The following is a 26195-nucleotide window of genomic DNA, read 5'->3' as shown; positions in this document are numbered from 1 at the left end:
AGATACGGAATCTCTTCTGCTAACGCCAAATTTGCTGTTATATTTCAGCACATATGACTTTTTGACTGAACAGAAAGATAACAGTGGGCTTCATTTTTTATTTGGTATCAGAATCGGACAGCTTAATGGAAAGTATATGTGTGGACCCTTATCACACTTTATTTCAAACAGTAAACCGCAACGTAGACCTTTTCTTTTTAGACACCATCTCCCGGCACTCATCAAAGAGTATAGGACTAAAGCAGTGAAATCTACTTAGCACAGATCCTTCCAGAAGCACAACCAAGAGAATGGGGGTAAAATTTAGCACCTTGAACTTAATTATGTGAAAACCTTTTACGAAATAAACAGAAATCTCTTCAGATTTTCCTTTTCAAGGAGTGACAATTTCATAATGACTTTTCTTCTTAGTTTTTCTCCCTACTGTGTACTTCTTATAAATTGCCTTTCCTAAACTGCATATTTTGGATCAACCCCACTATGAGTGCAAAGCTCCCCACCTCTTCAGCATTTCAAGTCATAATAAAATCTCCTCATTCCTACTTCACTTTTGCTAAATATCTCTTTTTTTTTTTTAATTTTTTTTAACGTGTTTTTTTTTGTTTTTTTTTTTTTTTTTTTTTTTTTGAGACAGGTAGAGACAGAGCATGAACAGGGGAGGGTCAGAGAGAGGGAGACACAGAATCCGAAACAGGCTCCAGGCTCCGAGCGGTCAGCACAGAGCCCGACGCGGGGCTCGAACTCATGGACCGCGAGATCATGACCTGAGCCGAAGTCGGCCGCTTAACCGACTGAGCCGCCCAGGCGCCCCGCTAAGTATCTCTTAAACAAATAGCATGAAGCTTCCTTTGAAAAAAATTTCTGCTTTCCCCATTGTTTCAGAGTTCCAGAAATAGGATCCTTTGGTGGGGAATGTGCTGTCTCACCAAAAATTCCAGCTTGAGATGGCCAGAAGACTGGGAATGGATGGGGGCAGCCCTTCCTAGCTGTAGGCAAAGAGCATCATTGCTATATGTCCACAGTAGTACACATTCACACTGTTACCAGGACACGAATCTGCTTTGTCAGCCTCATGGGAAGAAAGGATCTGCTTTTAAGTTTTCTAATAAGATCCGGAGATGTGTGAGATGGCCCTAGATTAAAACCCTGATGAATAAAATTAGGGCCATTTTGTTTTCAGACAATAAGCTGATAATAGCCATTGGGCATTTCCCAGCAGTCTTTCTGGTGGCCCAACTGCTGAAGGAATAAGGAAGGTTTGAATTTTCCTTTCCTTTGGGAAAATGCGGGGGCAGTCATACAATCTGCAGTAGATTCAGCTGTTCCAAACTGAGAGCATGATTTAGATGTCAAGAGTTGCTCACTGATGCAAAAGCTAAGTTCTTTTTCGATCCTGAGAAGATCTATTTCTAAATGTACTTCTGGAAATGTTCTCTCTTTTGTGCTGCTTAAACTTTTCAACAGTTCTCCTATTGCCTTGGTCTTCTATAGGAACTTTAGCAGCATGAAAGAAAGAAAGAAAGAAAGAAAGAATGAATGAATGAATGAATGAATGAATGGAATGAGTCCTCAGTGCATAAAATAGATCCAGACCTCATGTATATTTCCCAGGCAAAGATGGTTCCAGAATTGTTCATTTGAAGAGAGAGAGCAAATAATTCTCAAATATCGATTGCATCCAAAGTTCTTAATTCCCCACTTGCGTATATTTTATTTATCCTTTTGCTTTTCCCAGCATACAGGACACTGTATTATTATTATAGGTGTGCAATAAGAATGTACACCTCCTGCTTCTGTTAAAGACACTTACCATTATTGGCTGCCAGTATTACGTTATGCTTGGCTGAAATGCATCTTGAGAACTCTTGGTCAAAGGCTTGAATGCCTAGACACAGAGAGAGGTTAGACTGTTCTGTCCTACTTCACTTCTGTGGTCAAAGGATAGGAAAGTCCCTCCCACCCCCTACTCCCTGCCATGTCCTCCTGGTACAAACGTGCGAAGAGACGATCTCTCTTAATAGTGGCCATGGGGGCGCCTGAGTGGCTCAGTTGCTAAAGTGTCCGACTTCCGTTGAGATCATGATCTGAGGGTTGGTGAGTTGGAACCCTGTATCAGGCTCTGCGCTGACAGTATGGAGCCCACTTCTGATCCTCTGTTCCCCCTGCCCCAATTTGTGCATGCACACTCTCTCTCAAAAATAATTAAACCTTAAAAAATTAAAAAAAAAATAGTGGCCATTAAATTATTAAATGCATCATTCTTGACCAAATATACCTTTAATTTGTAAAGTGATTTATAATTTACAAAGTGCTTTCATATTACGATTTTACAGTCAGTTTTACAGATTTACAGGGACAGCATCAGATTCTAGAAGTCAGGTAACTAAATGCTAATCACAAAGCTAAGTAAACGCCACAGACAGAGTCAATCCAGCCTTCTGACTTGTCATCTTGTCTTTTTCCTTGTGTCCCCTGCCATTTCCCACATTTTACTGTGTTACTGCCATGTCCTGAGTTATATCAAAAGCTAGGGAGAACTGGAAGATTCCATTTCTGAAGCTGAAGTGTTACATAAGGTACAAAGCCAAACATGTTAACCCAGAAGACATAAACCATGGCTTTCAGGCCTTTTCATTCTGCGGGTGCATTTCAGTTGGAGATATGTGTATATGTTCACGTTTGTGTGTGTTTAAATATCCCTTTCTCTCTCTCTATAGTATACATACGATACATTTTCTAACTTGAGCAGAAATTTTAAAATCAGAAAATAGCATTTTGTAAAAAATCTGACTTTCTGGCCTCCCTTTAACAAATTGTAGTATGTAGCAATTCTGGGTGTGATCTGTCTCAATTCATCAGAGACCTGGCACAGGGAATTTCATTTCATGGTCCTTGATTGCTCTTCCACGGTCTAACATAGACTAATCCTTGGCAGAGCCTGAAATGGCGTAGTCCCTTCTAATTTATCTTCTGAGCTTCCTTTTTTAACCAGTGAATTAGCTAGGAGTAGGTTAAGCTGGATGTAATTGAAAAATCTCCAGTACCACTAGCTTAAACCCAATAAACATTTATTTCTCTCTCGAATTGTTTTAAGTAGAAAATTCTAGTATGGCAAGTCTGTGATGTCTTCTGGGATCTGGAGTCTTTCCTTTGGGCTCTCTGCTCTGTCATCTTTAGGGCACCTCAGTGGTCCAAGATGGATGCTGGAGCGCTTACTAAGACATCAGGGGCTTACTCCAGACTCCAGGAAGGAGGACAGAGCAAAGAGAGTTACACCATTCTTTAAGGAGACTCTGAGAATGCGCACAACACTTCCTCGTAGGTCTCATTTGGAACAACTCAGGTTCATATCCATCCTTGGGGAGGGAGGAGAGAGTGGATGCTGAGGAAGTTATAAGCAGTCTTTGCCACACCAGTGTGTCAGGGAGAGCTTGTGTCTAACTGGGGAAATTTTGGAAATCCCACTTCATTTCTTCCTTAGTGGCACTGGCCTGATTCAGCTCAAGATGGGAGAGTCAGGCCTCGCCTAACTTATTCCTTGTACTAGATTCCACTTCTTTTAGTAAAAACTATCAATGTTCCAGAGCAATCCATTTAAATTTTGGCATCGAAAGCTACTTATGTAATTTTCCCGGGAGCCAGAAGCTTCTAAATAATATGGCATTAACTCACAAATAAAATACTGTACTGAAAGTGATGGGGGAAGATGCACACAATAAAGTAAAATTAATATTTTAATTTTAATATTTTGTCATTAATTAAGTAAACCCAAATGAACACTTCTCAGGAACACATGGTACTTCTTTGGCTTTTCTTAGAGTAAGCTGTCAGGTTAAGAGAATTTTACATTAAAAGGAATGTCCTGTTCTGTATTGTGGCTGCCTTTCCCATAGATTTTTTGAGACTGTTCTCTAAAGCTCCCCAGGCCATATGAAAAGTGGGTTTCTGGCATAGACTCTGCTTATATCCAGTAACCTGCTATGATTTGGAGGCCAAATGTGGATAGGAAAAACTCTGTGAGAGTTGATGATGTATGTTCAATGTTGCTACAGCTCTTCACATGAGATGAGCGATAGTGCAAATGAAATCTGCAACACATTAGTAGGTAATTTTCTTATCAATATTCATAAAAAGGTTTTTATAGCATGTATCTCCTTTGTTATCAGTCCTTCTCATGAGGTCATTCAAGCAGTTGCTATTTTATTTTGTAGTGTTAAACAGTAAGGAGTTTTCAAATTCAGAGCATATAGTTCTTTCGTAGACAGAGTAAACTTGAAAGCTATAAACCTGAGGACAGGTTCTCATTACTGTATATGTTGAAATAGTGATAGTTACCTTGTTTCACGTGAATAGATATAATTCAAAACTAAGGGGGAAATAACTTCCCACAATATTGATAGAAACATTTTAAAGAAAGTTCTTAGCAGGAGCTATTACACGATTGAATCATTTGCTAAGTAAGGCTACTTCGTAAACTTAGTCATTTAATTAGTATAGTCCAAGTTGGATGTTTTTTCCAGTTGTAAGTTGTTGCTAGAGCATATAAAATATACTTTGCGATATGTGCATTTGATGCACTATTTTCTTTATTCCTGCTGAACCATTCCTGATAACCTTCATTATTTTAATGTCCATCCTGTAGCACCGGGTTATAGGACGTACTAGCCGCCAATGCAAAATGTAGTTTTTATTTTTTACTTTCAAATATGATATTTTAAATGCATATACATTTATGTGGTTAAAACACATATGCTTCATTTTCTCAGGTATGAACTCTTTCAAATTTTCACTAGTTCCTCTAGTTCCACAAACTCAGCGTGCATCAATGCTTCCTTATACGTATTAGAGTAAGGGTCTCTTCCCTCAGCCAAGGAAGACCTTCCACCAAGTATTTCCCCTTCTTTCTTACATCTTCAAGATCTTCCTCCCAATGGAGAGCATTCACAATACATCTGTGTGTTTACAACATGGTAGCATGTTTCCAGAGCAGTAGGATAAATTGTCAGTATGTTTACAGGTCTTCAAAGTAAATATCTTAAAACTAAGTAGTTACCAGTCAAGGAGTTTCTTAGAAAATAATAACCCAAGACATAGTGAAAGATTCCTCTAAAAGGATATTCATCCCAGCATTACTTGGAATAGGGAAAATTTAGAAACAGTTTGGCTGTGGTTTGGGAAGGCTCAGTAAATTATACTTTTCTTCACCTCTCTTGAGTTCCAAATCAATTGCATTACAATGCAACGGAAAAGGCAGGTGGAGAATCAAACATGTCCTTGTCTCCTGCTAATGGAGAATGTGGCTTAGGTGCACAGCTTTCTAATACTGAATCTTGAAATTAGATTGACTTGCCTCCCCAGGAAAGACAGTTCTGGGCACATGGGAGCTTGCCCCTGTAAAACCTAGCTGTTTCCTGGCAGCCAGAGGCCAAAGAGAAGGGGGGCAGAGAGGGGCTGGGGAAACCCTCTTCCTCAGGAGAAGAGTGAGAAGTGGTGTGTGTGTGGGGGGGGGGGGGGGCAGAGGGTAACTGTAATGGCTGCCACCCCACACAGAAACTGGAGGCAGCAACCACCAAGTTCCCACAACTCAAGACAATTTAATCAAATATCCTATCCACAGTGAAATGTCTCATAGTCAATAAAATCACATTTTTGAAAACTACCTAATGATGTAATACATTGGCCAAATAGCATATTAAATGAGCTGGAACTCTGTGTGTGTATTTAGCATCAGTATATAGAACTGCATTTATAACATAGAAAAAAAAAAAACTGGGAAGAAAAATTTTTGAATGTTAACAGTAGTTATCTATAGGAATTATATTATTTCTACTGCCTTTGAAAAAGTAGTTACAATGAACATGTATTATATAACAGGAAGTAAAATCTCAATGTCTACCTGGGCACCGGTGATTGAAGACGTACCTTGGGGGCATTGGAGGCATAGCCTGAAGGGATCGGTCTCAAGTATGAAAGTCCTTTTATGGCTCAGCTTTTCTCTTAAATATTCAGGAGAATATGGTGTTCCATCCCGCAGCATAGCTCTGCCTTATGAAATGAAAGGCGCTTTAGCTAATTATCAAGAAACTAAAATGGTATAATTCTAGTCTTATTTTCGCCTGATGCCAAGTACTGTAGCACTGAGTCTGTTAGGGCTGGAGAATCATACTGGGTTGAAAGCACTGACCCTTCAGACGCTGTCACCCCACCCCAGCTGTCCTTCTCCTCCCTCCTGGTGTCACACTGGCTCTTGAGAACCCAGATTCCCACACAACTGTGCACACAGATGACAGTGGTTTTTTCACTACTTGGCAAACTGCCTTCTTCAGTTATTCGCTGAGGAGATGAGCCCGGACTGCTGGCCATGAGGTGACACAGCGCAGGGGGTCGAGGCTGCGGATGGTGGAAATAACTGCCTCCATCACCTTTCTCAGAGATCGGGAGAATGTGGCCTTCCTCTGTCTTGTCACACACCGGGAGGGACGCCGTGCCCACTGCTCTGTCAGCATCTCTCATCCTTACTGGTAATGCTCATCAAAGGACATTCTCAGGGAAGAAAGCCTGTAACCCTCTAATGTTATCACATGTAAATGAAATGGTTGCCTCAAAGGACCCGTTTCCCACAATTCATTCTCTTTCCGTAGCTCTCACGCTTCATTTTTTATTGTGAGTTTTTTTTTTTTTTTTTTTTTTTTTTTTTTGTCCTGTGCAGTAAAAGACCGTCTGTGTGCCTGCTGTTGTTGATGGAGAACATTCAGGCACATTCAGAGGTGTTGTTTGATAGTGTATTTTGATCCTGGCATTTCTTTCAACTTGGCTTACATATTTTGACCTACGCCAGTTGAGTCATATCTGCAAGTAAAGCCTCATCATTTTAATCCTGTTTTATAGGCTTCACCTTTCCAATTGAACCTGAAATTCACTCTGAAAGAAGCGAAGCAATTTTTTGTTTATGTTTTTCACATTACTCTTTCTAGCCAAGATTGCTCTTTTTTTAGTCACAATTTCCTTCAAAATATGTGTGCTTGGCTTTTAAATGGCGCTTCAAAAGTCATCATTTGAGACCGTTGTTGTTGGACTTTCCTAGCAATAAAGATACCAAAGTTTAGGCTTTGTGTATCTGGTCAGCAGTAAAAATCTGTGTTTTAAATACTCATCGGCAACAGGATGTTATGTGGGACTCTGTGTTGCCCCAGATTTTGCACCAGAACCCACGGTTTAAATGAAAGAACACTGAGCATTCCACATTTTAGAGCCACCAATAACCGAAAGTGATTTATTCGCTCAGAGTTCACAGACTGTGCAGCACAGACCCTATAAACTCAATCCCCCTCACCTCCTGCCCAGCATCCGACTCTAGTCTGTACCACCGGACAGAGAATTTGGGAGCAAGAGATAAACAGTGAAATAGAGCAGCCATTGGGACGCTGGGGGAGAGCAGCGTTCGTACTGAAAGCAGATCTCTTCTGTCCTTTGTGCAGTTCTTTCCTTTCCAGCAACTTAGCAAAGAAGAGACCGGCGTTCTATATACTGGTTGGAAATGTCCTTGGGCAGAAGCTTTCATTTGTCCCCGTGCCTGTGTAATGGAGAAGAAGCAAGCCAGAGACAACGGCCAATGTCTCAGTTTTGGGTTTGCCAGAAGCAGAACCTGAGATGAGGATTCAAGTGCCAGTTGTTTGTTTGGGAGGTGATCCTAACTAAACACTGAGGACATGAGACAGGGAAGGGAACCAACAGCAGAAAAGCTAATAGTGGTTAACTGTACCAGGGGTGGGGGGCACTGTAGAGTTCAGGCTTTAGAATGACCACACCTGAGAGGGATCTGTGGCATTTATAGACCTAGTCTCATCTGTCGCTGTCGAGATTTGCTCTCTGGAGGGCGTCAATTCTCTGTCACTGTCACCTCCCCTGTGAGTGGGCAGAGTGGTCTCCAGGCACCAAAACAAGCCCTCAGATGAAGAGATACAGATGCTGGCAGTTGGAAGTCTGAGATATGGGAACAGGGAGGGATGGACAAGGTCCGCTGTTGCAGGCAGAAAGGGGGCTCAGAGGAACGGCCTACCCTAGTAGCACTTTGTAAAGCCAAGAGGTGTGACTTTTCCACGAGTGAAGGACAACCACAGAAAGTATCTGGAATTGAGTCACTTGGTTGCCCATTAAGCAAGACATCTCCAGTAGTAAGTTGTGGAGTGCTCTCCTGGGAGCTGGATCTGAGTAAAGGTGCGGAAGTCTCCAAAGCACAGAGCGTCTGGTGGTCCACAAACCCAGAAAGCGCCAACACCTTTTTCTTTATTTCTTTTCACATTTTGCTCTTTCGAAATTTCCATTTTCTCCTACACCTTCAAGGCATAAGACCCATTATCAGAATTTACTAGGCAGAGATTGATGAAGTCCCAGCAACAGAGAACCTTGCAGGGATTTGCAGAGTAATCTGCATTCACTCATTTGACATGTTCCCAAAATGTGGAAAAACACTGTAAGGACGTATCTGATTAAGGAAATTACAGGGAAGTGTGGCAAATAGCACTTGTTGTGTGATGCCTGTCTCCCCTCTACTTGTGGAGGACAAAAATTACATCTTACGTGATTTTCATCTATGCTCCAGGACCTAGTGAATGATATTCATTATAACCCTGGTGTTCCGGAAAAGACATACCTTAGTCTGTTTAGCATTTTAAATTTTAGTATATCAAGGGTAGTACTGTGCTCTGATTTCAAACTAAAATGAGGATAGTTAGGACATCTTCTCAGAGGATTTAGGGGATGCTTGACTTTTGAAATGATGGATTATAATAATTTTAGCAAATTTACCCTTCAGACCACTTTCCCAAGGGAGCGACATAAACTGTCGAATAGAATCTCAGGCAAGTGTGAATCCCTACCTCCCCGCCCACACACCCACACTAAATCTGATCAAGGGGGGCAAATCCCACAGCACCTCTGCGGAGAACTCCATGCCGTGAGTTCAGAAGGGAATCTGCAGGCCTCTGCGTTGTGAATTCACATCCTCCCTCCGTGTCGATGTCCACACTGCCCTTTACCAACCTTGCAGTATCATCCTCAGTAACTGCAAAAGTCAGGTTATTATTTTTCTGGTCTTCTGCCCAAAGCATTATCACCTTCTTCTTGGCTCAGGTAGGGTTGGTCTTTGGTTACAGAATAATAATTCTCCTAAATCCCCTGATCCACTTTGTCAGCTCCTACAAATACGATTACTTGTTTTCATTCACAGCTTTGAACAAAATGTTGCTTCCATTGTATGGTTTATCTGCTTGACACACATCCCGGCAATGTGCTAGCAGTTTCTTTTACTCATCATGATAATGGTGATGAGTAATCAATCAGTGCTTATCAGGTACCATGCTAAGTACTTTCCCTGTATGAATTCATTAAATCCTCACAACAGAAAAATCTCCCCCCTGTAGGCTAGTATTATTATCCCCTAAGTACAGATGAGGAAACTGAGGCACAGAGAATGTAAGTAACTTGACCAAAGTTATACTGCTAGTAAGTCCAGGTATTAGAATACACATCTGGGCCAAGACTGGAGCCAAGGTCTAAGTTCTTAACCACCGTGTAGTACTACCCTGTGCTGTACTGTCAGAAGATCTAGTAGGTACAAGGCCCCCGGATACATACTTATCGTTGAAGTTCATTGCGAAGACACGAGGCAGAGAGGGCAGCCATGACGGGCCCTAGGTATATGGGTGACGGAGCAGAAGGCCACATGGAGCAGATGCAGGACCAAGAGGAGTGAGCATTTGGAGACTTATCATTTGAATGGATGCTCTCTCACTATCTGGTAGTCCCAAGTGATCACCTTGACCCCCCCACCCCTCTGACCCCCGTTCAGCCCAGGGAATTGCCTCTCATGTGCCATTTGTATACAGTATACTTTGATTGGCTAGCACCTCCCGTTTTGTGTGCCTTAACTGATGTGTCTACGAACCATTGCACAGACCAAGGAAGTGAAAGATCATCTTCTATTTGCAACACATCTGTGTCTGTCCTCTTCATTTATCTAGTTTCCTGAATGAATTCTTAGGTTTCTGTAATCCATGGTCGGTACTCAACCTCACACTCTCCACTAAACTCAAAATACGACTCAAAGAGAATTCATGTTTTCAATCCTAGGTGCATCTAGTCCCTTTCTCAAATCACCATACAGCCTAAACTTAAGTTTATAAATGTTTATGCCAAACCTCCATATAAAATTTGGCCTTCCAACTAAATTCCGTATGCCCCAATCTGGGATACACAGTGTTCCCCCCTGCATCATAATATTCCTTGTTTGTTTGTGTGTTTGTTTGTTTGTTTGTTTGCTTCCATGCGCCATCCCGTTTCACCAAAGAAAAAAAAAATCTCCCTTATGACTCTTCTAGTAGTTTCTTCAGGTAAAAAGAATGCTCACTTTAGCAATCAGCTCCATGATCATCAGTGTTTAGAAAAACCTTTTTTCAAACCCTTTAGGTAATGAACTCGACTTACTTATGTATCCAGTGCATATTTAGGGAAAACTGTCACTGTTGTAAGCGTAAGCATGTGATTAAATGATAAGAGTTGGCTAAAATTAAATTGTAAGAGTTGGTGCCTGGTTGGCTCAGTTGGTTAAGCGTCCAACTTCAGCTCAGGTCACGATCTCACAGTTCATGAGTTTGAGCCCTGCTTTGGGCTCTGTGCCGACAGCTCAGAGCCTAGAGACTGCTTCAGATTCTGTGTCTCCCTCTCTCTTTCTGCCCCTCCCCTGCTTGCACTTTGTCTCTCTCTCTCTCTCTCTCTCTCTCTCTCTCTCTCGGTCTCAAAAACATTAAAAAAAGAAGTTGGCTAATCCACCAGAGTATATTTTTCTCAAAGTAATTTTAAAAGTCAACACCTTTTGGGGCACCTGGGTGGCTCAGCAGGTTAATTGTCTGACTCTTGATTTCAGCTCAGGTCATAATCTCACGGTTCCTGAAATTGAGCCCCATGTCAGGCTCTGTGCCAACAGCACAAAACCTGCTTGGGATTCTCTCTCTCCCTCTCAATCTGTCCTCATGCCCCTCAACATAAATAAATAAACTTTAAAAAGTAAAAGTCAACACCTTTGAACACTTACATATGTAAATATTACTTTGAGTCATTGATTATTTAAGTATATAGATACAATGAATCTTTTAATTTATGCAACCTTAAATTATTTGGGTTTAACTTCAGGTTTTCTTAAGCTATGAAACACAGAATCTTTTGCCCTAGAATGGTAATTGATGCGGTCATTTATATAAACTAAAACGCAAAACAAACAAAAAAAAAGAAAAATGAAACAACATGTCATTTATTTGGAATGCTAATAAATGTCCCAATTAAAAGTGTTTTTTGATACATTTTGGATAACTGTAACAAATGAAATACACAGTAGGTTCATGAACTTGAAGTTTCCCCTCAGCCTCTGCTCCCTGTGAATTCCCACGTGTCAGTGCATTTGATTTGAAGCATATCTGGCTTTTTGAAAAGTAAGGTTGTTCCTGAAGCCCAAGTGTTTGCCACATAATGGTTAGATTCTGTGTCTTTTATATATTCTAAGCTCCTGATAAATTTTTCCCTCATAGTTACTATTAATATACCTAGTAAGACAGTGTTGCTTTGCTGACAGCTTTGAATCCTAAAGAAGATTTTTCTCCTTTCTGAGGAAAATTTTTACAGTTGACTTCTCCCATATCTCTACATCATTTCCTGGCATTTTGTGCTTTTCTAGAAAGAGAATTTGCTCTGATACGCTTTTGCAACTATTTTTCTACTGGATAAATCCAAGCATAGTATTCAATTCTTTCTTCTCCTTGAAGCTCATTTCTTCTGTAGTCCCTGTCCGTCAGCAACCATTTTCACTGAGAACCACACTCATCGTCAGTCCTTTGCCCAGCCTAGAGAGGCAATCCTTTTCTGTTTGTGTTGGGGGGGGGGGGGTGTGCAATCTAGAGGTTGAGATGGATCATTTATATTTTTTCTCCTAGGAATTTAGAAGAGGGGACAAAGAGCTCTGAGAGCATAGTTGTTGTTGTTGTTGTTGTTGTTGGTTTTTTGCCAGTAGGTAGGGAATATAAAGCTAAGACTGTGCACAGAGAACCAGAGGAATGCCATCAATGTTAGGAGTGAGTGAGGATGTGTTGACAGAAACTGAGACAAGACACAGCATGGCCGCAGAAGCAAACAGGCAAACAAATGGAAGGCTGAAGGGAGTAGCCACTGGTTCCTGTAGCTTGGTTGGTCCTCTTGAGGCCCAGTTCTTCTCCCTGCTCTTGGGTTTGGAGGGATAGTCCTCTCTGTTTCCAATAAATTCCCATTTTGTTGAAGCTAATAAAGCGGATATCCAATTTTTACTGACAACCAAGTGTGGTTAAGACATCCTTCCCTAAATTTTTATCTTGAAACTGTGCAAATACCTGTTTTTAAAATTTAAATTAGGGGCGCCTGGGTGACTCAGTCAGTTGAGTGTCTGACTTTGGCTCAGGTCATGATCTCACGGTTTGTGAGTCTGAGCCCCTCGTCAGGCTCTGTGCTGACAGCTCAGAGCCTGGAGCCTGCTTGGGATCTGTGTCTCCCAGTCTCTCTCTGCTCCTCCCCCGCTCGCACTCTATCTCTCTTTCAAAAATAAACAAACATTTAAAAAATTTTAAATTTAAATTCAAGTTAGTTAACGTATAGTGTAGTATTGGTTTCAGGAGTAGAACCCAGTGACTCATCCCAACAAGAGCCCTCCTTAATGCCCATCCCTCATTTAGCCCATCCCCCCACACCCCCCCCCTCCAGCAACCCTCAGTTTGTTCTCTGTATTTAAGAGTTTCTTACGTTTTGTCTCCCTTTCTGTTTTTATCTTATTTTTCCTTCCTTTCCCCTATGTTCATTTGTTTTGTTTCTTAAATTCCACGTATGAGTGAAATCATATGATACTTGTCTTTCTCTGAGTGACTTATTTCACTTAGCATAATACACTCTAGTTCCAGCCATGTTGTTGCAAGGGCAAGATTTCATTTTTTCTTGATCACCGAGTAATACCTTTAATTCAAGGGTAACCATTCAAAGTCATTTAGCCCTCTTTCATTTTTATTTGGATTCTGATGACTTGACTTTTCTTCATTTTCTTTATTCCTTGTGTGTCTGTAGAATGGATAGTGGATGGAATTCAGCATTATTGAAAATCTGTCTGGTCTTTTGCCTATTTATTCTGTTGTTTTTTATAGTCTGGATTGAGTCTTCTACTCATCAACTCCTGTGCACACCATTTCCCAATGTGATGTACTGTCCCTATGGGTCCATTTGAAAATGATTTGTGTCCATGTTTAATAACAAAAACATGTATGTGGGTGGAAAAATTCTATGACCATAAATCTGAGATTACGTTCTTTTTGACCCTCTGGCTCTTCTGTGATTTGGCTAGACTGTAACAAATAGCCTAAATGTTATTTGAGCCAAGATTTTCTTTTCATGCTAGAATTTCAGTCTGTGAAGCCTGAGTAAATACTTAAAATAAATGAGACATATTAAATACCTAAATATGATTTATTTGGCATTGTAATATAAATAGGAAAACTCAGTTACTGCTGGATACTCTTGCCAGGTATACTTTTGTCATTGTTTTAGTTTGGGCTTGTTTTTAGTTAATGGTTCGATTGTATCATCAAATAGTACAATTAAAAACCCTGGCACAGTGCCTCATATATAATAGAGGCTCTGCACGGATTTGGTGAGATAAGTTTAAGTGTAATCTTTATAAGAGTTTTCATGTCACAATTAACAGGGAAGGATTTACTGTAACAGTAGCGTTTGGCTTAGAACTTACTCATTTATTCTGCGTGTTAAACGTGTAGCTAGTGAAAATTGAGGCATTTGTTTATTGATTTTTTTTTCATCTACTGGTTGCATAGCCCTTTTTTGATCATCAACAGAGTGGAAATGTAAGAATCAATCTTTGCCGTAGAGAATCTTGCAGTTAGCTTAAGGATGTAGCCAGACAAGTTACCTATAATTTTGATGGGGTTAGTGTAATGGTGTGCTGTGGGATTGTTGAATTGACTTAATATTTTCTGTACAGCAGAAGACTTGGGGAAAGTTTCAAAGAGAAGGTGAACTTCGATCTGGATTTTGAAGGATTGATGAAGATATAGACATATTAGGAGATGAGAAAGATTTGTTAAAAACTTCAGGTAGAGCAAACATAAGGAAAGAATGGTATGTTCCAAAACCTTCAAATAGACCTGTGTGGTGAGGACATAATATAAGAGGTAGGTTGGGGAAGTAGGCTGGAGATGGGGTGCGACAAGGGATGTGGCTGGAAGTATTATTTAGGGCTGAATTGTCTAAGGACATGTAAAGAAATTTAAACTTCAGAGACAGGGAAAATAATGAAAGCCTTAAAACATGATTCGATCAATATTTTAGAATGATAGCCTTGATGGTAGGTCAGCAAATGAACTTGAAAGGAGCAATTTCAGCAAGAGATGCTGAAAACACCTCTTGCTTTTCAATAATCCAGACAGAAGTACCTGAACCAAGGCTAGGGCAATAGGATTTCAAGGTCGGGAGATATTTCAGAGGTGAAAGGTATAGGTCTAGATGGATTACTAAAGGTGATAGATCAGAAAGGAGGCATCATAATTGCTCTTGGATACAGACTTGTATAGTTTATGGTGCCATGTTTATGGGATAGTTTATGGTGCCACGTTTCATGTATCTTGAAAACAGGAGAAAGGAACCTTTACTTTTGCACGGAGAGGATAGGTTGAGTTTGAGAGTACTATAAAACATTCAGGCAGAGGTGTCTACTGGGCCAATGGAACTTCACTTTGAGAGTTAAAGAGTTCAATTTGACATAGATTTATTTAGGAGTCATTATCTATAGGTGAGATTCAAAGTTCTGAGTTCACATGACATTCCCCAGGGAAAGACTAGAGAGGAAAAAGTAAAAATTTAGAAATGATATAACACTACAGAATAGGAGTCAGTAAAACTTCCTAAATATACTGCCAGAGACAGTCAACATTTGGATGTATATACTTTCAAGCATACTAATACATACATGCCCACACATGTAGTACATGTACACATACATGCACAGGTAATGTAATAAAATCCTTGTATGTGGTTGCCTAGTTTTAAAATTTGTTATTACACAACAGTAGCATTGTAAGGATCATTCATGATTGCCCTGTAATTTATTTAACCTGCACCTATTGTTGGAATTTTATACTCTTTATATTGCAAATTATTTTGGGATACACATCCTTCGCAATCAATTTTTCTGTGTATCCATGCTTATTTCTTAAGGCACCCCTACAATTTTATAATTAAAAACATCTTTGGCTAGGGGCGCCTGGGTGGCTCAGTCAGGTAAGCATCTGACTTTGGCTCAGGTCATGATCTCGTGGTTTGTGAGTGTGAGTCCCTGTTGGGCTCTGTGCTGACAGCTCGGAGCCTGGAGCCTGCTTCAGATTCTGTCTCTGTCTCCTCTCTGCACCCCCACCCACTTACACACACACACACTCTCTCTCTCTCTCTCTCTCAAATATAAATAAACATTAAAAAATATTACGGAAGATTTCAATGGGCCTGCTCTTGGCTTTTTGTAACTTTTCCTCCTGGGATGAGGTTATATCTATCTTGACCTGCACTATCCAGTAGAACCCCTCTCTACCTGGCTTCTTTGAAAGGCTTCTGCTAAATAAAATAAAGATAGAATGTAAGATACAGATAAAGCACAAGAATTCACTACACAGAGCAGAACCAAATCCTAGAAAGCGTTTGTTCCATGAACTTAAGTAAATAAAACACTGAAATAAGATGAGAAATGAGGGGATAGACAACAGACTGAAATGAAAACAAAAGTGGCCGAGAAGCTGCAAGGAACAAAGAGAGAATGTGCAAGAGGAAGAAATATCGTCACAAGAAAAATAAAATGCGAGGCCAGCATCAGTTCTTAGTCAGAAATGCAAAGGAGGAGACAGGATCGTGCATCCGGCACAAAAGGTGATAGGGAAGAAAAACTTCAGACATTTCCACCAAATTCAGAAGGGCAAGAAGATGAGATAAAAGTGGGGGGGAAAAAACCAGGATAAAGTCTATGAAGTCCGGAAAATGACGAGCCAACAGACGATAACCTCTTTCCCCAGAGATGTTATTACAAAGATGCAGAACAGTAAGCATTCCTTGAATTGAAGAATATTTGAGTCTTCAGATTAAAAATATGAAGTACCTAACAGAGGAAGCTTGGTGAAATCTTAGATTGTGAAGGATGAGGACAGTGTTATAAGTAGCTTCCAGTGTCTTGTTTGTCCTTGATGTTTCCTAACGAGGAAAAAAAATACATGTGCAAAATCAGTTGAAACACTGACAGTATTTACTAACTTCCTGCTCGCTGACTGAGAGCGGCCCCGAGAGAGTCATGCCAGGCATGGATTCCAGTCCACGTCTTTCAGGGGTGACTTCTGAGCTTCTCTCGTTGGTCTCCGCAGTTAGGTTGGGCTACAACCGCAGGGCCGTGCGACAGTTGGTATTCTACCGACATGTATTTTAATTAATGGAGGCCAAGGGCAAATACTGTCGCCACGTCAGATTTGTTGTGACTTCTCCTTTTCTTTCAAGAGCATCTTTCCAAACAGTTCCCTCGTGGCCTGCCTTAGGGGGTAGGGGTGGAGTTGCAGTCTTGTGTAATGGTGATGAATCTCGGGTGTTAGAACAATGTTACACAACCCTGCATTTTTATCATTTTAATGACTTTTGCTGGACAAGGGGAGCTTCCTTCCCTGCCAGATATTTATACAAGCTAATCAGAGGCTTGATACAATACAGATGGTGATAACCTTTGGCCGTACAAAGCCCATGTCGAGTTTTTCTTTGGCAGCAAAGGGCTTGCCTCATTCCGTATTCTGGAGCAAAAAAAAAAAAAAAAAATTCTATTTCTTAAATGCCTTATAAAGGATAGCAGATGATGTAAACGATTTCAGGAACACCAGAAGGAGAATCGAGTGCTAGGCCTCTACCACATTCCACAAACATTACCAAAGATCTATTTATTTCTTAGATCTGTGGGATGAAAATGTTTTTATTGAATTATGTTTTTATTCAAGTATGATGGAGCAGAAAGATTGGGGGAAGGGGACAAAATATTTTCAGTAAATCATCTACTCCTCCTCTGTCTTTTAAAGTGCATTCCAAACCCAGATCTTGTGTAATTCTTTGCTTGGACTAGTAGTCCTGCTATTCTCCTGACTGTTTTAAGCTTAATATATTGTCCTGCCAACAGATATAACGGTTCCTGTAAATACTTCCCAGTTCCCTGCAAGAAGAGAAGAAAAATAGAATTACAGCTCAATGTGTCTTGCACGTAATGAATCGTACTGCAAGAAATGTCTGCTAAATCCTAACCTGAATGTTAAGGAATATTACTGACTTGAGCTAAAATTAATATTACAAATAGTATTTGTTTATGTCAGAAGGACAGGAAAGGCACAAAAAGAAACTTTATCTTTTTTGTACAGAACTCTGCAAAATGAAGTGTGCGAGGGCACACAGACATTCTATGCATTCCTACTGCTCCCTCAAGACCAGCTCATTCAAGTAACTGTGTTCAGGGCATCCTTCCGTCTATTCACCCATCCATTCTTGGATCCATTCATTGAGTAGATATTTATGAACCCATACTCTGTGCCAGACACTGTCAAGAATACCAGACCGAAAAAGACAATTTACTTGTTTTCTGTCTTCTTTCTGCACCAGTTCTCACTTCCTTAGGGTCTTGCTTCCGGTTTGCTCCATGGTCTCCTAAAAGAGAGAGTAATGGAAATGAGCAAAAGCTTAGCAGAGTGTCCGCGGAGGTTAGGTTATGATTTCAGAGGGGAACAACTCAGAAAGAGAGAGTTTATCACGTGGTTAAGAGCAAGGCCAGTGTAAGCACAGGTTGCCACGTCTCAGAGTGCTGGAAGTAGGAGTTACCCTTTGAGTCCTGATGTCTATTTTTAAAGACAAATAAAATAATATCTCATTTCATGCCACCTGTAACAAATCATTGGATTTCCCCCCAGAGGTGGTACTGAATGAAAAAAGTGGCTGTGTGTGTGTGTGTGTGTGTGTGTGTGTGTGTGTGTATTTCAGTCCATTCCAATTATTGTTTATATCGATAGGGCTTTTCACCTGGGGTGTGTACTAACTGAAAATAGAAATGTTTATACACATTTAAAGGTAAATGTTTATGATAAAATGTAAATATATATGATGCATTTAAATTCATTTCAGTTATTACTTTTACTGATACTCAAATTGCCCTTTGGCCAGAAGGAGCTTCTTTAGGTTGGTTTAATTCTTTTTGTCTTTAGTAGTAGTAGGCTTTTGAGACAAGGGGGGGACATGTTTGAATCCTTCTTCTCAAATTGCTGGCTTTCCAGATGTTTCCAAAGTCATTTTTAATTTGTCTTTAAAAAAAAAGATTTTATTTTTAAGTAATCTCTACACCCAACGTGGGGCTCGAACTCACAATTCTAAGAGTCACATCCTCCACCAGCTGAGCCATACAGGCGCCCTTAATTTGATTGTCTTTAAATTCAGGTTTAACAGCTTTATCTTTAGCTCACAAACAGGAATAAAATTTGCTAAGAGTTATTAAATTAGAATCAATAGCTATGAATTATATACTGATGAAGACATGGAGCTTAGAGCTGAAGTCTGCCCCTTGAAGTGAATTGAGGCAGTGAATGAGTGAGTTTTTAATCATATCATCCCCTTTGAACTTTCCAAAACATAGGGTATAATTGTTGCTCTTCCTCACTACCTCCAGACTGTACTTGAATTATTGCCTAATAGACATTGAGGTCTTCTTTCTAAGAGCTTGCCAGAAAATACACCCTGGCACTTCTTTTCCTTTCCTACCCATTTCTGGTAAAAAGCAATAACAGTAAATTTAATTATAATGCCAGAGTGACCACTGGATTCCTTGTGCTTTTACAAATTGATGTTATCGTGCATCAGTGGCAATAAATAGATGCCTTTTAAAAAAAATGTTTTAATTAAAAACAATTTTTTTAAATGTTTATTTATTTTTGAGAGAGAGAGAGAGACAGAGTGTGAGCAGGGGAGGGGCAGAGAGAGAGGGAGTCACAGAATCCAAAGCAGGCTCCAGGCTCAAAGCTTTCAGCACAGAGCCAGATGCGGGGCTCAAACTCACAAACTGCGAGATCATGACCTGAGCCAAAGTCGGACGCTTAACCGACTGAGCCACCCAGGCGCCCCTAGATGCCTTTTTTTAAATGTTTGTTTATTTCTGAGAGAGAGAGAGAGAGAGAGAGGAGGGAAGGGGCAGAGAGAGGGAGACACAGAACCTAAGGCAGACTTCAAGCTCTGAGCTGTCAGCACAGAGCCCAATGCAGGGCTTGAACTCATGAACTGTGAGATCATGACCTGAGCCAAAGTTGGATGCCAAACCGACTGAGCCACCCAGGTGCCCCATTAGATGCCTTTTTTGAAAAAAGGTTTCATTTTTTTCTCTTCTTTCTGTAGAAGAAGGATAGCATAATAACGTTATAAAGCATAACTCACTTGCCCTAAAATAATAAAGCCCAAGTGTTAGATTGAATAAATCAGTATTTTCTCATAAAGATAGGACACCACCAAAACCAGCTGATTTTGTGCTAATACTGGGTGGTCCCGAAAAGATGAAGGATTGAATCAGTTCTGCAGCTTTGGAGGAGCAGTGGAAAAACAAACATGGGAAGTAGGTTGGCCATTGTTAACTCTGGAAGAGACATTTTCTATTAAATTTGCGTCTAATCAGGCTTTTGATATATGATCACGAGGGGGTTCAGCTCAGTGGATAGATGGGCAGCTAGCTGGATGTACTTGATGTACTTGGAAATAGATATGTAGGACTCAGATTTGGTTCCTGTTTTGAGAGCCTGGAAATCCATAAGAATTCCACAAATATTTGTTGATGATAATGCTGCTGCTGCTGTTAATGATATCTTTTAAGTGCTTTTAAGGTTTTTGTGGGTCTGTGCAGAGACCGTGGTAGGCCCTAGTCTGCCTACTTCTATCTTACTCTCATTGATCAGTGTTTGTCCTCACTCTTGCGACATGCTGATGATCCCCACAAATACTGTTTTACGTAAGAAAGGAAGCATGTAGTAGGCCAACACCATACAAACTCACGCTAACTTTGTTTCATTACAGCAAATTCTTCGTCACTCTAGAGAAAACTCAACAAAAGTTATATTCCTCATTACTGATGGATATTCCAATGGGGGAGATCCCAGGCCAATTGCAGCATCTCTGCGAGATTTTGGAGTGGAGATCTTCACTTTTGGCATATGGCAAGGGAACATTCGAGAACTGAATGACATGGCTTCCACCCCAAAGGAGGAGCACTGCTACCTGCTGCACAGTTTTGAAGAATTTGAGGCTTTAGCTCGCCGGGCATTGCATGAAGGTAATGGAAACCCAATGACATAACATGATGCAATTGGGGGGGGGGGGTCCTTCACTTTGACTGCTTGAAACCCATTGGAGGGTAATACCAGACCCTGTGATGTCTTCACTGAGCATGATGCCCATGTATCCTTGGTGTTTTGTGAGCTGTGTTGAACTTCATAAATAGAAATGACAGTCTGATTTGCAAGAAGAATATTTGGGGTTTTTGTTCTGTTTTGTTTTTTAACAGTTGTGATGGATTTTCACTAGAATATCCATAATGCTCCCACCTAGGAACTGTTAGAATCAATGGAATGAATTTAGGTGTGTTTTAAGGCCACACACAGAGTGGGAAGCCTTGACTTAGATCTCATTTACAGCTATCTGGAAAGCCGAAGTAAACATTCAGAGACATGCATAGTGAATCTCACCAGAATGTTTCCAGAAATACACATGAAGATATAGGGACAATAAATACTAGCACGTACTTCTTGACTGACTGAAGACACATAATGCTTATGTAGAAGTTGAAGAACATTACCCCAACAAGGAATAAAATCAGTAACTCTATCATTAGAGTTCTTTATACACCATTTATAAGGATGTTTAGTTATATGATTTAGGTTAGATGAACTTCCAGGCATGATATGGGCATGTATCTTGGTAAGCCACAAGAGAAAGTGTCGATTGGGAGGAAATTAGAGGAGATCCAGCCTCAGACCAAAGCCGTGCAGCAGGTGAGGCTTGATCCTTGCAGGTATCCATGTGGAAGATTTGGTTTGATGGGCAAATCGGGCCACACAAGGTTTCAAGCAGTTAGTGATGTACATAACGACAGATCAGCCCTATCAGAGTTCCAAAGGAAGCGTTTAGAACAGGGTCTCAGACTAGCTATGGATACAACAAAAAATCTTAGTCACCTGCTTGCTGTGTGACTTTTGGCAAATTATTTAGCTTTTACATTCCTTAGGTGTCTTGTTAATAGAATAGGGAATGAGAATAGTACTTACTCCATGGGATTGTCACAAGGATTAGATGGGTTAATACATATAAAGTGATTAGAAAAGTTACTGAGGGCTTATTATCCGAAGCCCTCATTAACCGTCCACTGTTATTATTACCTTAGGCAATTTATGTAATAACGTCTACAAGCCTCACTTCCTCTACTTTTAAGACGGAGACACTATAATGTGTACCGTATGGTTTTGTCAAGAGGATTAAATAAAATATTTAAAATTTACCAAGTATAGTGCTGTCACTTGGTGGAAGTTCAGTAACTATGGGGCTTCCTTTGTTTCTCCTTTTCTCATGGAAAAGTGATATGTTGAGTGGGAAGGCACGGTGGCTGTTAATAGATGGGATTCTGAAATCATGGTGTTACTAGCTATGTTGTGGAGGACTAATTTCCGGTCCTGTGATCCCTCTGCTTGTAGCGTTGGGGCCTTCTAGAACCCTAATGCCAAGTTGCCCCAGAAGCTGGGTGGGACAGAGTGTTCTCTTGGTTACAGTATTGCAACAGAGTTTTGGAAGGCATCACTTTTATTACAATAAACAAATATCTAGAATGCATAATTCTCTGATCAAGTTTCCGGATTTGGTAAGAAAAGATCCTGTTCCCATTGCAAAGACATAGTCAAATCGAAGGAAATGAGCATCATTTTCCCTGCCTCTCTGTCCTCCGAAGCTACTTTCAATTTGGTTGGATCCACTTTCGGTCTCAAGACCATCCGTTTTTCTGGCCATCTTCCATAGACATAGCTTGCAGAATAATAGCTTGCCTCCCATAACATGTATACTTATCTCTCTCCCAGACATGAATGCCAGTGTACCAGTCTTGGTAGCTAGATCTTTCTTGCTCCTAAGTTGCTCTACCGCCAAATTATCCCATGGCCCAGTGCCTCAGAACTAAGTGTGCGTGTTGCAGACCTTTAACCTACACCACAGTCTGTTAGATGGAGCTTTAATAGGGTACCTGATTGTACTGGTCTCTTTCCCTTGGGGCTGGAGTCTTCTCCTTACTTTGCCCCTGTGTATTTATTGTTCAGAGTCTTAATGCATAGAGACAGATGTTCCATAAATGAGGCCACTACCAATCTTATTTCCAGGTATTCAATTGCAGTGCATGTTTCTTGCTGGAACTCATGCATTCGAGTTCCTATGACGGGCCCATCACTATGTGTGGGCCCAGCACCATGGACCTACCTCTAGGATTTGGGTTAAGACTTTTAAACTTCCTCAACAGATAAGTGGAACTTATTGTTTGCCTGGTTCTAGGCCATTCTTTCTGGGTGGGTCATATTCAACCTTACCTTACCCAGTTAAGTCACTTTCTGAACAACTCTGCCTGAATTATTGACTTCCCAGCATGCCTCACTTCAGAACATGGCTCACGTAATGAGTATGATCTCCCGTCACATAAAACACGATCATTTACTTAACATTGAGAAATAAGCCATATTCTGGTTCTATTATTAAACTTGTGTGGCGTTGTGAAGTCTTTATCAAATAACTATAGAAGTTACGGGATTTATTCTTAAGTCAGTAGCTCATAATCAAAATCCTTTTGCAGCGATCAAGATTGTCATTTTATTTATTTATTTTTTGAAAAACGTTTTGGAAATCTCGTTACTGCTGCCTGACCTCATATTGAGGCAGTGGAACGCTGCTTGTGTGGAAGCCAGGGAAGTGACCTATGGAACGGACTACAATACTTCCTGCGGCATCTGGAGATTCCTTGCTGAAGTGCTTAATTTCTGCCTGACCCTGCATGGCCCCAAGAACTTATGATGAGGTCCCAGACTGAAATAACTTAACTGGCTGAAGCAAATTCCCAGCCTGTGCTAGTGCAAATAACATGCATTCATATCTGGGTGGGAGTGGGGTGCAGCTGGGAATTAGACGGATATGAAAAGATATTTTCTGCAGCTTGCACCTACATTTTAGTAACTAGAGAATGTAACATTGATCGGCGAATTTGTTTTTTATTACCCTCTGTCATATGTCATTGATAGATCTGCCTTCTGGGAGTTTTATTCAAGAGGATATGTCTCATTGCTCCTATCTGTGTGAAGCCGGCAAAGACTGCTGTGACCGAATGGCGAGCTGCAAATGTGGGACACACACGGGGCAGTTTGAGTGCATCTGTGAAAAGGGCTATTATGGGGAAGGTCTGCAGTACGAATGCACAGGTGAGTCTCCAGTTTGTGCATCATCGTGTCAGTTATCTGTTGCCGTGTAAAGAAAAGATCCCCAAACTCAGTGGCTTAAAGCATTGATTTATTGCCGCTCATGAGTCTGTGGGTCACTTGGGCAGCTTGTCTGGTCTGAGCAGTGCTGGCTTACGCGTGCATTTGTCATCAGCTGTGAGTTGGGTCGGCTGCCTCGCTGGTCTTAGCTGGGTTTTCTTACCTGTTTGGGCATCAGCTGGCTGGAGTCTGGTCTATAATGACTTTGTCTAGGACCACTAGGTTGACCTTCGTGTGACCTCTCAGATTCTCTCAGGCTGCCCGGGCTTGTCCCTGTGGGGGTGGCAGAGGTCCAAGAGAGAGAAAGGAAGTTTGCAAGACCTCTTGAAGTCTCGGTTCAGAACTGTGAAAGGGAAGATTTGGGGTCTTTCATTTGTAATCAATCAGTAACCAAGTCTGTCCTAAGCCAAAATATGCTGTTGTCTCTGTGGGAGATTGAAGCCAGTGGGATTCTGGTCCTTAGGCCTCATATAACTTACGGGATTGTCACAAAAATTGCAACTTTCACTTGATGATCTTTCACCTCTTCGCAAGCCTCCACATAGGGGCCTCATAAAGCTTGACAGTTGGGGCACCTGGGTGGCTCAGTCAGTTAAGCAATCTGACTTCGGCTCAGGTCATTGTCTCACGGTGTGTGGGTTCGAGCCCCGTGTCGGGCTCTGCGCTGACAGCCTGGAACCTGGAGCCTGCTTCAGATTCTGTGTCTCCCTCTCTCTCTGCCCCTCCCTGCTCACATTCTTTCTCTCAAAAATAAACATTTAAAATAATTAAAAAATGAAAGCCTTAAAAGTGATATCACTTCACAATGGGTTTCACTTCATCGACATTTGTAATTCTACCTGCTCTAGATTTCCTGACAGGAGAATATTTATGTTTCTAGTGTTTTATTAGAAAAGCCAAGAGAGCAACTTAGGATTCTGGTATTTTACATTGTATTTTAGGAACTACTTCTTTTTTTTTTTTTTTTTTTTTTAATTTTTTTTTTCAACGTTTATTTATTTTTGGGACAGAGAGAGACAGAGCATGAATGGGGGAGGGGCAGAGAGAGAGGGAGACACAGAATCGGAAACAGGCTCCAGGCTCTGAGCCATCAGCCCAGAGCCCGACGCGGGGCTCGAACTCACGGACCGCGAGATCGTGACCTGGCTGAAGTCGGACGCTTAACCGACTGCGCCACCCAGGCGCCCCAGGAACTACTTCTAAATCATATTCTCCTAATCTTTAGAAGTAGTATGTGGCTTTCTGTGATAGCATTTTCTTTGTTCTGTTTTAGCCAAAAGGCAACATTTGCTATTTGGGAAAGATACATTCCCATGGAAATTAACAGCCACCAGGAAAATGCAGGAGCAGTAGCTTAACTTTATACTGCACCATGTGGTCTTTTACTGCTTGTTTCATGTGAACATTATTTTATGCTGACATTTGGGAGGTAGGTAGGCCTGCTCTATAGCACAGAAACGTGGCTTTTCTTTGTCTACGTGACCTGCTGTCTCTTTCCTTTTTTCTCCTTCTCCTCATAGGACATTTCCTCGTGCATTCTTCCTTTATTCTCTTTTACTCCTGTTGCCCCTCAGTTCCTCTCCTTTCATTTCTCCTTCCTCCCCTGGCCTGGGTCCCAGCGGGCAGACACATACTTCCTAGGTCCAACCATCCATGCTCACCCAGCAAATCACTCCTTTCTTGGCTCTGCTCCTACCCCACCCAGCAGGAATTCTCATTTAAGCAGAAGAAAGGGGAGGGGGGGATCAACCCAACTGCCTCTGAGTTGGCAAAATGCCTCCCCTGGAATCTTCCCACACTTTCATCAACAGCCCAGCTTGGCACTCTCCCCAACACCCCCTTCTCTCCCCTCCTCCCACCCAAGCCCACCAAACGCAGGCAGAAGCTCTCATTTTCTTTTCTCCGTGCTGTAGTCAGCATGTTTGCTTTCCGTGTGGTCGTAGGCCGAACTGCTCCTTGCCAATAAGCCACTGCCATGTGGCTGCCCAGCCATGCTGGGCTGCAGCCTCCTCTGCTCCGCGACCCTATAATCTCGCATCCTGAGGGAGAAGCAGCAGAATGAGAGAGGGGGCAGTTCACAAACCCACTACCCCCCAGATCCCCAAGTAGCTGCGGCTGCTACTAGTCATGCACTCCAGGCTGGAAGGCATGTCGACAGCAGTCTGTAAATGTGTGAGATTGGGTGGGCTTGTCAGTAGAGCTTCCTAGAGGGGACAGGAGTACTTTTGCAGCTGGATCTCGCCAAGAACACCAACACAAAAGGATTAATTTATCCATCCCTTCTCTTAAATGAGTGAGCCTCAGCTTACTGCTTCCTTTCACGCAAGAGTTAAATTGGATTTAGTTGCATCGATATAAATGTTCATACTGTCATCTTCAGTATTTGTTTCAAAGGGATTAGGAAAAGGAGTGTCGGAACCCCAGTTTGTTTGCTGTGATTTGTGTATTTGTAGGAGGCGGCACTCATCACTGGCTTCTCCTACACGCTAGGAACTAAGAGAAAATAAATTAATTGCATCTTTTCCTGTG

General features: G+C 41.3%; 1 protein-coding gene across 2 annotated transcripts in view; it reads left to right on the top strand.

The window, feature by feature from the left end:
* Positions 1–26195, top strand: part of SVEP1 (sushi, von Willebrand factor type A, EGF and pentraxin domain containing 1) — a 200418-nt gene that overhangs the window by 6069 nt on the left and 168154 nt on the right. For both annotated transcript variants that reach the window (XM_045469414.1, XM_045469413.1), the window contains exons 2-3: positions 20185–20440; positions 23433–23609. In XM_045469414.1, coding sequence (XP_045325370.1) covers positions 20185–20440; positions 23433–23609 — 433 coding nt within the window. The remainder of the gene's footprint in view (positions 1–20184; positions 20441–23432; positions 23610–26195) is intronic.

The sequence above is a fragment of the Leopardus geoffroyi genome, chromosome D4 (assembly GCF_018350155.1).
Source record: "Leopardus geoffroyi isolate Oge1 chromosome D4, O.geoffroyi_Oge1_pat1.0, whole genome shotgun sequence".
Lineage (NCBI taxonomy): Eukaryota > Metazoa > Chordata > Mammalia > Carnivora > Felidae > Leopardus > Leopardus geoffroyi.
This window is presented reverse-complemented; position numbering and strand designations above follow the sequence as displayed.